This window comes from Psittacula echo (genome assembly GCF_963264785.1).
Source record: "Psittacula echo genome assembly, chromosome: Z".
Taxonomy (NCBI): domain Eukaryota; kingdom Metazoa; phylum Chordata; class Aves; order Psittaciformes; family Psittacidae; genus Psittacula; species Psittacula echo.
Window position 1 is genome coordinate 36,075,962 of NC_137742.1, and position 13,210 is coordinate 36,089,171.

Genomic DNA, 13,210 nt, shown 5'->3' on the forward strand with positions numbered 1-13,210 from the left:
CATTATTAATTCCTCATCCTTTTTCTGTCAAGAAACAATCTCTGCCTTCAGCTATGGCAGAAAGTGAATGTCATGGGTCTTATAGCCATTACCTCATAACTCTGAGCCTACAAAAGGGAGAGAAGAGCTCTGGTTTGCAGCATGTGGTACTGCTTGAACTGCTCCTATCAAGAGGAAATCAGCTCACACATGGAAAATAATTGAATTAGTAATACTTAAGTTCTTTAAAACTAGATTTTATTTTACCTAATGAAATCTTTCTAAAAGATATGGGTTGGAAAAAAGCATTTTTGGGGATTGTAACATTACATAGTTAACATGTTTTAATACTTTAGGAATACTACTGCAGAATAGCTAATTCTTGCACTTTTATAAAAAAAAATTTTGATATTATGAGGTGGTTTGAGTTTTTTTTTTTCATTTTGTTTTTACTGTACCTGCTTCCTAGAATTCTTGTGTTAATTTTCTTTTTCATCTAAAGAAGTTTTCATTTTTCATTGTTTCTTATAGTAGGTTTCAAATCAGGAAGAAAGAACTTGAAAATACAAACTTAACTTTCTCCATTATAAAAAGGAAAGCAAAAATACATTGCATTAAATTTAATCTTTAAAACCAATTCTCCAATATCCAGAATCTGAATTTATGACCTTCAAATGTTAAGAGGCTAGTTATACTGAACTGCTTTATATTAATATGCTGATCTTCTATACTGACTATCCTTTTCTGAAGCCATTCACCAAGAATTCCTTTGTCTATATATTGAGCTAGCTGAACAGAGTAAGCTGCACAGGCATTGCTCTAGTTACTTCCAAATAGTCTGAGAGCCACTCATTGTTTTAACGCAAAGTCTGGTGCAACATAAGCTAACTTGTAAGCAACCAGATGAGCAAGCTTATTTCCTTTATTCCTATTTGTCAGCACCATATGTCAACTTGGGCACAAGTTAAAGACATCCAATATCCAGACTGCATGGATAAAAATGTAATGATGTTAAGTCCCTTACCATTTCCACATCAATATGTGAACTATACAGATACACAAAACCCTGTATGCTGATCTACACAGGGCCAGAAGTCTTAAAAATCTACTGTCCTACAACTGACTTCCTTCTCTGCAGGACAACTGTCAGTCAGTAACACAGGTTTCCATGGTTTCCACGGTTTCCACGTCCTTTCCAGAAGAAGGAATGTAAGATTTTGTGGTGAAATTCTGGCAAAATTGGTCATGAAGAATCCGGAAAGGCTAGATATAAACAGACATATTTTCCCCTACCATAAAACTAAAACAAAATCCTCCCCTTCTATTTGCTAAAAAGATTCTTTAAAAAATATTTACTGAAAAAACTGTTCCAGTGGTGGTGATGTTTCAGAATTTGACTTAAAAAAAAAAAAAATCATAATTACACATTCTATTTCATTAGAGGATCTCAAAGCACTTCATAAACATTAATTAAAAACATCCAAGTATTAATTGGGATGATTAGAACATTTTGTAAAAGCCGTGGGGGAGGAGAGAAATCAAGCTGAAGCACAAAGGACTCATGCAGCAAGTTAATATATTACAGCCAGTAGAATAATATGTTTCCTGACTTCAAGTGAAGTATTCAGAATTCTAGGACATGGTGCAAAATGACAACCAAATCATAAAAGATATTTTAGCACAAGAAAGAAAAGTAAATTTCTTAATTAAAATACAAGAGTTCATCTTCATTAGATTCAAAATGTATCTTGATAAGTAAAAGAGGGCTGTCTATCTACATTCAATGCTGTGTTCTTACTGCCTAGAAGGCAACAGTGAGTGCTGATGACATTTACCCTTCCTAATAAGAATCACTCACACTTCACTGTTATTCCTTGTTATTGCTCTGGACAAGCACTAGCACCTCATTGAAAGATCAGGCTGGAAGGGAAAAAAGTCCCCTTGAGATCCTTTGGACTTCAAGAAAAGCAGTAAATCAACAGATGTTGGACAGATGACAAGTTTGATTCTCTATGGCTCTTCCTGATTCCTAAGTGTCTGTGGGCCTAAATTTCATAAGTGCCTGAAGTCAGTGCTGACACGCAGACAATCAAAACCACCTCTAAACTCAGAGCAAGAGCTGTCTAAACTGGGAAGTCTTAAATCCATTAAAGTGTCATGGTCTGGACTCTGTACTCTCTGAGTTAATTGCCACTTATGAACCTTATCAGCTCTAGGATCATGATTTGAATTCAGCATGAGGTCCTCTGTGAAGAGTGTAGTCTAAAAAGCAGAAGTTCTAAATTCTGAGCTGTGTTTTTTAAGAATAATTCCTTGGCTTCTTGTCACAGCTCATGCACCTTCATATGAGCACACATTTCCCTTTGATCAATAACTTTATGCCTTTTTGTTTTCTTTATTTTATAACAGGTCACTTCATTTATTACAAGAAAATTGAGATGGACGGTAACCCCAAGACCCTATTCTCAACTCAGTGGTCATATTTCTTTGACATAGTGAAGGATACGTTCTGGTAGAGGCTTCAACATGGTATTGTCAGCAAGAAAGTGCCCAGACAAGGCTAGGAGGAAAGCTGTTCTCTCCTTTCCCCTCATTCGCAGAGAATCAGTCTCAAAACCAGAGACTTTTGTCACAGACACACACGTTTTAAATCTATTACAAATAAAACTATAGATTATTAAATTATGTGCATGTACACACACACGTATATGTATTCAATGGAAAAACTACATATTTAATGGGAAAACTTCTGTGATCATAAATGGTTAATAGAAATTCAAACACATTCTGAAGCAAGAAAGCTGGAAATAGTTTCCTCCTTGGCTTACCTGCCAAAACCCAAGTTTAGGGCTCAGTTTCTCCTGCAATGCTTGATGGCATCACTCACACCTACAACAGCAGAGGGAGTGAACTATTGCTTCCAACTCCTTCATCCCCCACTCTGCTTTAGGTGTTTGTGATTTCATCAACTATCACAAGAGAGACACAGGACCATGAACTCAAGCCCTGGCAGGTGAAGAAATTTTCAGCTCCATTTTAAAAAGTAAGCACACATGGTCCTTGCATACGCCTGAACAGCCATTCCCATGGCTCTGTATCCCAGTAGCTGGGCCTAGCTCTGTAAAACTACGTCAGTCAGTGGGATCTTCTCACCGCCAGTACTGTAAACAGTACACATTCCAGGTATGAAAAACACAGCTACACAGAAGTCTCTCTCTCTCTTTTCTTTTGGTTTTCAGCAGTCAAAAATGTTTGCCTTTAAAAAAGCCATCTTTGCATTTCTGAGCTATGTGAAACACTGTGGTTATAAAGGCTGACTATTTCATAGTAGTCATTAAGAACCGGCATCATGTATACTGCTGTTGATCACCAGGGCTTATACAGCCCTCTGCTTCATTACCCTTGCAAGATGCAAGACACAGAGCAGCAATAGCACGGCTCTCCAGCTGCACATATTCTGGAAATCCAAATGATCTTTTCATGTCACTGAGACACTTGTTGTCATGAAACTTGTCCTGGTGGCATTCAGAAGTGCCATCAAACTCTTTGGACTTTATTTTTCTCTTTCCCAGTTCAACTGCTAATGGTCATGATAAATAGAGTCATGTAGTACTAGTGTGATTGGTAATATTACTATTAGAGGTACAGCACCAAAAGCAGCAGGGAAATATTAGGCAAGTTAGTGTAGGTACAGAGAAAATCTGAAAGCATTTTACACTGTAGAACAAGTGGTGCTACTTTGCTCAAACAAACAACTATACTTCCCTCTGGCCCAGCAGCTGGGCTTTGATTCCTATCTCCCTCTTCAGTCCTGAAAAGTTTATCTGAGCTTTTTCCACTTTCTGTTTAGAGATTCCTATCTCTAGTTACTCCTAGCTTAGTATGGCTAAGATCAGTACAAAAGAACAAGGGGCATAGCAGAGATTCTCTGTTCCAGAGAAGTGCAGGGGAGTCATGCTAAACTGACTCATGAGAGAAGAGAAACTCTTACAGGTGATCACAGCTGCAAATATTAGCATGCAGTGATGCTGTGGGAGGAATGGAAAACTCAGGAGACACACACATCATGTAACAGATCCTTTTCATCTGTTTGTGCTAAAGAGGCAAAATCAGAGAAGGAGAGGCAGTGAAACTGAGGTGAGGCTGAAGAAGGGAAGATAAGCAATAAAAAAGAGGGGGGGGGAGGAGAATGGGAGGCAATGACAACAGGATGAGTAAGTTGGAGTGGAAAGAGAGGGAGGAGGGAACAGACGGGCACAGAAAACAAGAAATAGGCTGGGCATATACTAAAGAGACCCAGATTTAAATCCCATCTGTACTAGGAGAGTAGAAGTCTGGATAGATGTTTTCCAGCTTTGAGCCTTTGGTTGCTCTGAGGATCACTGTTGAAAAATACTATTGGTACAAAAGAACACATGATAGTGTTAACAGTAATTACAAGGGTAAAAAACCCCACAAGACAGACGTGTATCTACAAAGCTGAAAAAAGTAAATCAAGATGTAAAAGGGTGACTCTCTCCCCATTATCAAATAATTAAATGTGGGTGGCAGTTACTATGTGAAATATAAGCTTGCATGTGAAACACTTTGGTTGTGTTTTGGCTTTGTTACAGTCTTTACCAAATAAACTTCTTAACCTTTATCTGCATCAGTTTTACTATACATTAAAATGCCATAATACTCATAGAGCATATATGCAAAGATTGAGTGCCTGCTTCTTAAAATGCATGGAAATCCTCCAGTGGTCAGAGCTAAAGTAGAACATATTAATTAAGAGATTGACAAACAGACCAATGAAGAATGAGGAGTAGTATCAATTAAATAAACACATAACCTTCATACAAAAGCCATGTTTAGTGTACTAATGGTGCATAATTGTCATCAAACTTTTGCTGGGTTGCAAGGCTAAGCTTTTTTTCCCCATCCATATAATAACTTGATTGCCTGTTTCTCTCAGTTTTCTTTATCATGTAGCATACCACCACTTTACAGGTGTTATTTGACGAAAAGAAAAGCAGTAAATCAACTGATTTGGGGCACTTGGGGAAAAGACTGACAGAAACTTCACATGTCTTGTGATTATAGATGGGAGACTGAAAGTTTGCTATGATCACTACTACGACCTGACGCTACTTGTCTACCATCGAAAAGCTGATATCCTCAGAGCTGCTGTTTGGTTTTTTTTTCTTTCTGATGTTCCTTATGTTTAAGCAATGGAAGCTGTTTGACAAGCTATTTAATTAAATAGCCCTTGCACTTGGGCTCCATAGCAAAAGTTTAAACATCTTAAAAAGAGGCAAATGAGTACGGATGGGAAAGCTAAGACTCTAAAGTCTCTAAAAGAGGTCAGATAGCAACAGAACCCATGCTTTTCTGAAATCTTCCACAGACAGGCCAATGTTGGGCAATATTTAATTTTAAGACCAATAAAGTAATTTCTATCTGTGCATACAGCTAATATTTCACCTGCTTAGAGGGGATGAGGTGCTAAGGGATTACTCAGAGAAAGAACAGAAAAGAAATTAAGAACGGTATTATTAAAGATGCTCAAATTTATCTCTTTGGTCTCTCCCCAAATCTCTTGATCTAATCTGCTTTTACACTAAGGCAATACAACTATTTGATCACAGACCAGCTGAAAAAGTGTTAAGCTGTTACTCAAAACATTGAATCATTATTTGCAAAGAGTCAGTTTACGGCCCCTAAGTTGTGGTCACGTATCATGTTTTCTGCAGCTGGATCAGTGTAAAAGCTGAATGCTTCAGCTGTTGACTGCTCATGGTATAATTGCTTTCTAACCCTTTCCTCTCAGAATAATCAGTTTAGCATGTTTAACAGGAGGATTTTTCTAACCTGGCTTGTTTAGAGACAGCTTGGCTAGGGAGAAATTACATATGTAGTTAAACTAGCAAATGGGTGTGGTAAAGTATTCTTCAGTGGTAGAGCAAATGAGAACAGCTGGCAAAGTTACCTCTTCACTCCGCTTACCTGGAATCTAACCAGCACTGGACACTTACTTATAGTTGAGCTGTTCTTTACAGCAAAAAGTAACTTCACACAAATCAATAGAGCCACTAACCACATCTCTTTGAGTAGCAGGTGCAGGATCTGACCCACACCAGCTACTGTTGTTGACAGAGTAATATCTTGTCATGCAAAGACAGCTGTTAACATTGGCTGTTCCCAAAAAGAAAACCTACAGGCTCACCAACAGCTCCACACAAAATACATTAATTTAGTTCCTTGAGAGAGGTACCAGATAAGTCTAGAAACCGAAGTGCTCTGGATGTTCATAAAGGAAACACTGTCCAGGAAGTTTCTCTATGCTGTAAAGTTATTTTGAGGATCTCTTCTACAGATGAGAGCACAATTCCTCCTCTAAAACATTAATCCTGTGAGCAATTTGATAAGACTGATGACCAAATTGTCACTCACATTTCAAAGTATCTATTCACCAGAAACCAGGTTTATTGCACAGAGGCTAGAGAAAGCTTGCCTTTCAGCCATTACTGGCAATGCTGTGACTGTGCCCAAATGTGAAAGGCAGTTTGTCACATTACCTCCACTGGTTTCAGGTTCCTTTACTTCATGTGCTCCATTAAATGTATCCACCAAATAAAGCAACAAATACTGCATTCTTCTCTGCCCACTGCTATTTAATCTGTTGTGTAGAAACATTAATCAAAAGGAGGATGTTACAAACAAACCCATCCACATTGAAGCACTCATACACAACTAGAGAGAGCCACTGGTTTTCTCTTGTTTCTCGAGTGGCACAAACAGTGAGGTTTTTCTCAAAAATCACTGAGAAAAAGTATTTTGTGGGAAAGGGTTTCATTATGCATCTTGAAGAGGAAAGAAAATTCCAGGCAATACTAAAATAATATTGAGTGGATGTATCTAACCTAAAATTCCACACACACACACTCTGCTCTCATAAATATCTGCAGTGGGATCAGCTCTGGAGCCTCAACACATGAGGGATGTGGACCTGCTTGAGCAAGTCCAAAGGAGGGCTATGAAGATGATCAGGTGGTGGGAGCATCTCTCCTATGAAGAGAGGCTGAAAGATTTGGCACTGTTCAGCCTGGAGAAAAGAAGGCTCAGGGGAGACCTTATAGCAGCTTCCAGTACCTAAGTCTGCTACTGCCACAACCCTGGAGGTCTTCAGCGCCAGGGGCTTCGAGCAACCTGGTTTAGTGGAAGGTGTCCCTGCCCATTGCAGGGGAGTTGGATCTAGATCTCTAAGGTCCTTTCCAACCTTAAGCATCCTATTATTCTGTGGTTATGTGATCAAGTTAAAGTTTAAAACATTAATTTTATTAGAGACAAACAAGCTAGTTTATTGTTTACATTTCTCTAACTGCAGCATTATAGCAAATTTAAACATTTTGCTAGATATATATGTGTGTGTATATTATATACTCTATATAATATACTATATGTATTAATGCATGGTAAACTCTCTAGCATTGACTGGACTAGGTTATAACTTAGACAGGTTTGCACAGACCAGTTAAAAAGAACTATACTTCCAGACTGAGAGTCTGATCTTCCTGAATTTGCTGTGTGACAGCCTACCAATGATCCCAAAGCTCTGCAATATTCTGGGCAATTTCTTTTGGTTCTTGATACTTTCGTTTCTCATATAAAACACTCATGACATTTCATTGGAAGCTTTTTGTATGGAAAAGCTGAGTTTGAAAACATCAAATAAGTCTGTGAAGAGTTCCAATTCTATAATGATGAGCTTCATCGAACAACAACTTTTGCTCAAAGGAGACACTACCTGTAGTTCTCGTCTGTATGCACTTTTACTATGCTAATGCTACTACAAATTTCTTTTCAAATTTCTCTTTATGCCCCTTTTCTCCTTTTTATCAGATAGTTGCAATAGAGTTACTTTTTAAACAAGACTTTTTTATTATCATAGATTTGACTATTTTTCCTAAGATTTCATGTATATTTTACTAAGCAGTTTCCCTTTCTGAGCTTCCTAGCTTTAATGGAAACAAAATGCATCTTTTGCCCAGAGAAGTTCTGGAGCCTTCGTCCTTGGAGCTATTCAGAAGTTGACTGGACATGGTCTGGGCAATTAGCTCTAGGTGTTCCTGCCTGAGCAGGGGCTTGGACAAGATGACCCCCCTTCCAAACTTGATCAGTCTGTGAGTCTTTAAAATTGGAGAGCTAAACTAACAGCCAGGTTCAACTACACATATCATAGGTCTTCATCCACCTACTAACACAATCCACAACCAAGCGCTAACCAAGTCAGTATGTGACAAGACTGTAAAGTCTGCCCTTAACTTATATTGATAATTGTTCTCCATTAACTGACATAATATTCGATATACTGTTGTTGAATGTAGCAATGGTAAAATTAATGCCTTGAGGGCTACAATGTGATTGAGACTTAGATAAACTGAACTCTGACCTACTAGTGTATTATAGGCCTTTACACCACTCAGATGCATAGGTCACAATCTCACTCTGTATAAACCTCTATGTAATTATATTACAAGCCATTCTTGTATATATTAAGACCATTCCAACAGATAATTAAAAAAAAATCAAGACGAGACTGATTCTATGACTTTTAAAACAAGAAAACTACTGATTTCAGTCAGTCTTGTCTGTAAGGAACACTGAATTATATTCTACACTTGCAATATATTACAACAAACTATAAATCACATCTAGTAAATCTCAAGTTTCTAATGTTATGTCTTGGAAAGGATGTATTTTTTTTTAAGTGTATTCCTTTGCAAATCATATTTCTTCAGCCTTCCTGATCAGTAGCATTCAAAATCCAGAATCTAAAATATGACGCAGCATGCAAAAAATTCCATTACAGTAAGTATCTCTACAGATATCCATCATGTATCTATCCAAAGTATATATATGATATCTAATATCTGTAAATACAGATCCATACATATGTATCGTACAAACATCTATAGATATCTATTATATAAATATCATGAAAATACTTAACTGTAAGTTTTAGACTGCTAAGGGAAAATGAATTCTACTGTATTTGAACATGTGCAACATTTAGCTTTAACAAAACAGATGCCTGAATGCTGAAACAATTAAAGAGCTCCATTCTTTAGATATCCCTATAAGAATAACAGGATCTCATTATTAAAGTAACAGCCTTTTTATTACTCTTTCTCTAGGACTCTTCTACAATTCAGTATACTTTTCTGTGAACACCTATATATAGAACACTTAAGAAAATATAAGAACACAGCATATGAAGGTTTCCATAGAATTACATAAGAGTAATTTACTTCTTTCGCACAAAGGACAGAAAATCGAAGAGGAATTTAAAAATACAGTCAGGATTCCACAGAGCAGGGATAAGGATTCCCATATTTTCTGTACAGTGCCAAGCATGCTATCACTCCCTAAGAAAGTAAAGAAAGTAAAGAAATAAATCAGAAACTAGGATTTTCGAAGGTCTTCAGGTGTGTCTACTTCAATAACTGTATGACTTCTATATAATGCAGAGCTCCTGCAAAGTCAGCAGCAATTAGGAAAACTCAGAAGCATGTAGTATTAGATTCTGAATGAGAAATAGTCTTATACAATGTAATAATTCACTTTAGAACCCAACAGATTATGAAATACTTCAGATAAGCAAACATAGATATTCATGACCAAACTCATAAAGCAAGCCTGTCCATTTTTTAGTTTACTTACTTTATGTTTTGTTTGCTTACCTTATCTTAACCAATCTGCATGTAACACTTTATTTAAAGCTACCTTTTTAAAATGGCTTTATAAACATGATTTTGCCATTTATACATTACAATGTAAGGATACTTCTCAATACAACCATGATCACAACCCCCATTTCATTTACACCTTATTAGATATCTTGCTAAAAAAAGGAAAGAGAAGATGAAGGAGCTGCTGACTTGGATCTTAGTTTCTTAAGTCAAACAGTAGCTCCTGAAAACTTGCTAGTTGCCTTTGATGACCAAAGCAGTCTTGCAACTAGCTAACCTTATTATTTTCAATCTTTAAGATATTTCCTACAATAACCATAAGCAAATACAAATAAATACTATGGTATTTTATTTTTTTTTTTAGCTTAGGAAAAATTTAATATTTTATTTTGTCAACACCATCATTAGCTGTCACATGCCACACTAAATTTACTTCATATCCTTCTACCTCTTTGGGTACACAGTCACTATGTCTATACAAAAGAAATTTTCATTAGCTGGGTTTGGAAACATGCTTTGCTTTATTTCCTACCTGAAGGATGTAGCCTCGAACATAGTCTCGAAGTGTCCAGCCTAAGCCATGTAGAATATGCAAAACCTCCTCTTGCTTCAGTACACTGAAGAGTCGGTCAAGTAGTATCTTCAGTCTTACAGGCACAGCCTGAGTACCGTAGAGCATCAGGCTGCTGATGTCAAACACAACGTTGGACTGCACAATCTCCACTTGGGTTGGGTGGTAGAGGTGCTGAGTACTAAGCTTGTCCAAGGCTGAAAGAAAAGAGGTTAAGTATAAGGGCAGAGCTAAAGGAAAGACAAGAAAATAATTCTAAAGAATTATCTAAACACATCAAATTTGCAGATGCACTTATTTTCCAGAGAAATATCACCTGCAGGATTCATATAAGGAATCACAGAATAGTTTCATTTGGAAGCGACTTTTAAAGGTCATCTAGTCAAATCCCCCTGCAATGACCAGGGATATTTTCAACCAGATGAGGTTGCTCAGAGCCCCATTCAACTTGACCTTGAATACTTCCAGTGACAAATCATCTACAAATCTTTAGGCAGCCCGTTCCAGTGTTTCACCATCTACCCTCTTTTAATTTAAAACCATTACCCCTTTTCCTACCACAACAGGCCCTATTAAAGCCTGTTCCCATCTTTCTTAATAGGTCGTCTCTAAGTATTCAAAGGCTGCAATAAGGTTCCCATGGAGCTTCTCATCTCCAAGCTGAATAACCTTAACTCTCTCAGCCTTTCCTTATTGGAGAGGTGTTCCATCCCTCTGATCATTTTTGTAGCTCTCCTCTGGATTTGCTCCAACAGGCCCATGTCTTTCCTGTGCTGAGGACTCCATAATTGGATTCAGTATTCCAGGTGTGGTCTCACCAGGGCAGAGTAGAAGGGCAGAATCACCTCCCTTGACTTGCTGGCCACACTTCGTTCAGTCCAGCCCAAGATATGTTTTGCTTTCTGGGCTGAAAATGCACTCTGCCAGCTCATGTTCAGCTTTACAGTCACCAGTCCCTCCAAGTCCTTCATCACAGAGCTGCTCTCAATCCCTTCATCCCCCAGCTGGGGAGGGGGATTGACAACAAGGGTTGCCCTGACTCAGGTGGATTCACATGGGCCCACTTTTTGGTCTCTCTGAATGGCATCCCACCCCTTAAGCATGTCAACCACACCAGTCAACTTGGTGTTATCTGCACATTTGCTGAGGCTGCACTTGATGTCTATGCCATTGATAAAGATATTAAACAGTACTGGTACCCGGTATGGACCCCTGAGAGACACCACTTATCACTGCATGATTCTTTTTCACAGATGCAGTCTGAAACAGGTCTAGTTTCCAAAGGTCACAATTAACTCTAATTTCTGCAGTAAAAGGGTGTTCAGGTGAACCCCAGAGACTATAGGACTCATAAGATCATCAGAAATTACAACAATTTATGATAAACTGATGAACAAGACTGAAGCTATGTAGAATTATTTGGACTGTTAAAGGTTTTAGACTTAATATCTAAGGAAAAAAAGAAAACAGATACACCCCAAACTCCAGACTTTTAAACATGTTAAAAATTAGTCCCCTAGTTTACCACAAATTCTGTCATGAATTTACTGCTACTTGAGCCGGCTATTTTGTTTTACCCTTCTGTGTAAATTTCATGTTATTCACTGTGACATGAATAATTTAGAGATGAGGGGAGGGGTGATTTGCAGGATGAAGGTAATTCTTATCCACTTGTGATGTTAAATATGATGGAATTGCATATGGCATCACACACTTTACCGAGTATCAAAGTTTAAATTTAATTTTCTTTTCATTTTATGGACTATGTTGCAGCACCTAAGCTTCTCACTGCTATTTTAAACAAAACTTTCTGAGCATTTGAAATGATTTTATAGGGACTTCTCCTCCTGTACTTTGGTTTATTCTTGGCTTATGGTCACTGGAGAGTTCAGGTACTCCTGATAAATTGCTTTCTTATATCCAGAGCGCAAACGCCCTTATCATTTACTCGTTGGCTTCATTCAACACATTTACTCCAAGGAATACTTTTTCAAAGAGTTCTGGTTTCCTTAGACTTCATTTCTTTCAACTGATTTGTCTGATCTTTCCTAATCTAGTGGTTAAGTCAACTTTGAATAAATAACTTTAAATATTAATTTAACATTCAGAAAAGATAAGGAATTGGCAAGCCTAGGGTCTGCAGTCCTATGTCTCTCCACAGGACATTTATACTGCAGGATGTGAAGGGTGAGATTTTTCTTCCAAAAAGTACTTATTCTTATTCTTCCAAAGTACTTCAACTACATAGGCTTCATGATGTGGGACTGATTTATTTATACGGTCTAATGAATGGGGTTTGATTGAAGCTTAAACAAGTCAAACACTTTCCTACATTTTTTTTTTTTTACCCCCTTTATGTGTGATTTTTTTTTTTGGAATGTTTATTTTACTACTACTGTAATAGATATGTCATCAAAATACTCATCTAGAAAAGCCTAGAAAATTGATTTTGTCACTGTGCAGCTGTGCTGTGCTGTGCTGTGTGTGTGCTGACATGCTGACATGTATACATGTACCTGGGAGGGCAGAGCAACAATTTGGAAGATGTAAAATAAAGCAAAATATTAGTATTTTTTTTAAAAAATTGCTATTACTCACAATAAGAATTCTGCAAATAATATTGCTGTTAATAGATAGAACAGATCTTCTACCAGACTATCAAAATAACTAAGCAGTTCTGGATCACCTTGAGCTTTCCACCTTCAGTCCTACAGAATGAGAAAAGTGTCTGAAGAGCTAAACTGACTTCTCTAAGTTCACACAAATTCAGACCAGACTCAACAGCTGAATTAATATTTTCTGAATACTCAGTGCTTTTTAAGCCAACCATATCCTGGGCTGCATCAAAAGGAGCATGACCAGCAGGTTGAAGGAGGTGATCCTGCCCCTCTACTGTGCTCTCGTGACACCTCACTTGGAGTATTGT

General features: G+C 37.6%; 1 protein-coding gene across 1 annotated transcript in view; it reads right to left on the reverse strand.

Annotated features, from left to right (window-relative positions):
• The window catches only part of BNC2 (basonuclin zinc finger protein 2), a gene marked incomplete at both ends in the record, with an annotated part of 238,912 nt that overhangs the window by 86,721 nt on the left and 138,981 nt on the right, over window positions 1–13,210 (reverse strand). The window contains 1 exon segment of the mRNA XM_080637107.1: window positions 10,246–10,481. Coding sequence (XP_080493233.1) covers window positions 10,246–10,481 — 236 coding nt within the window.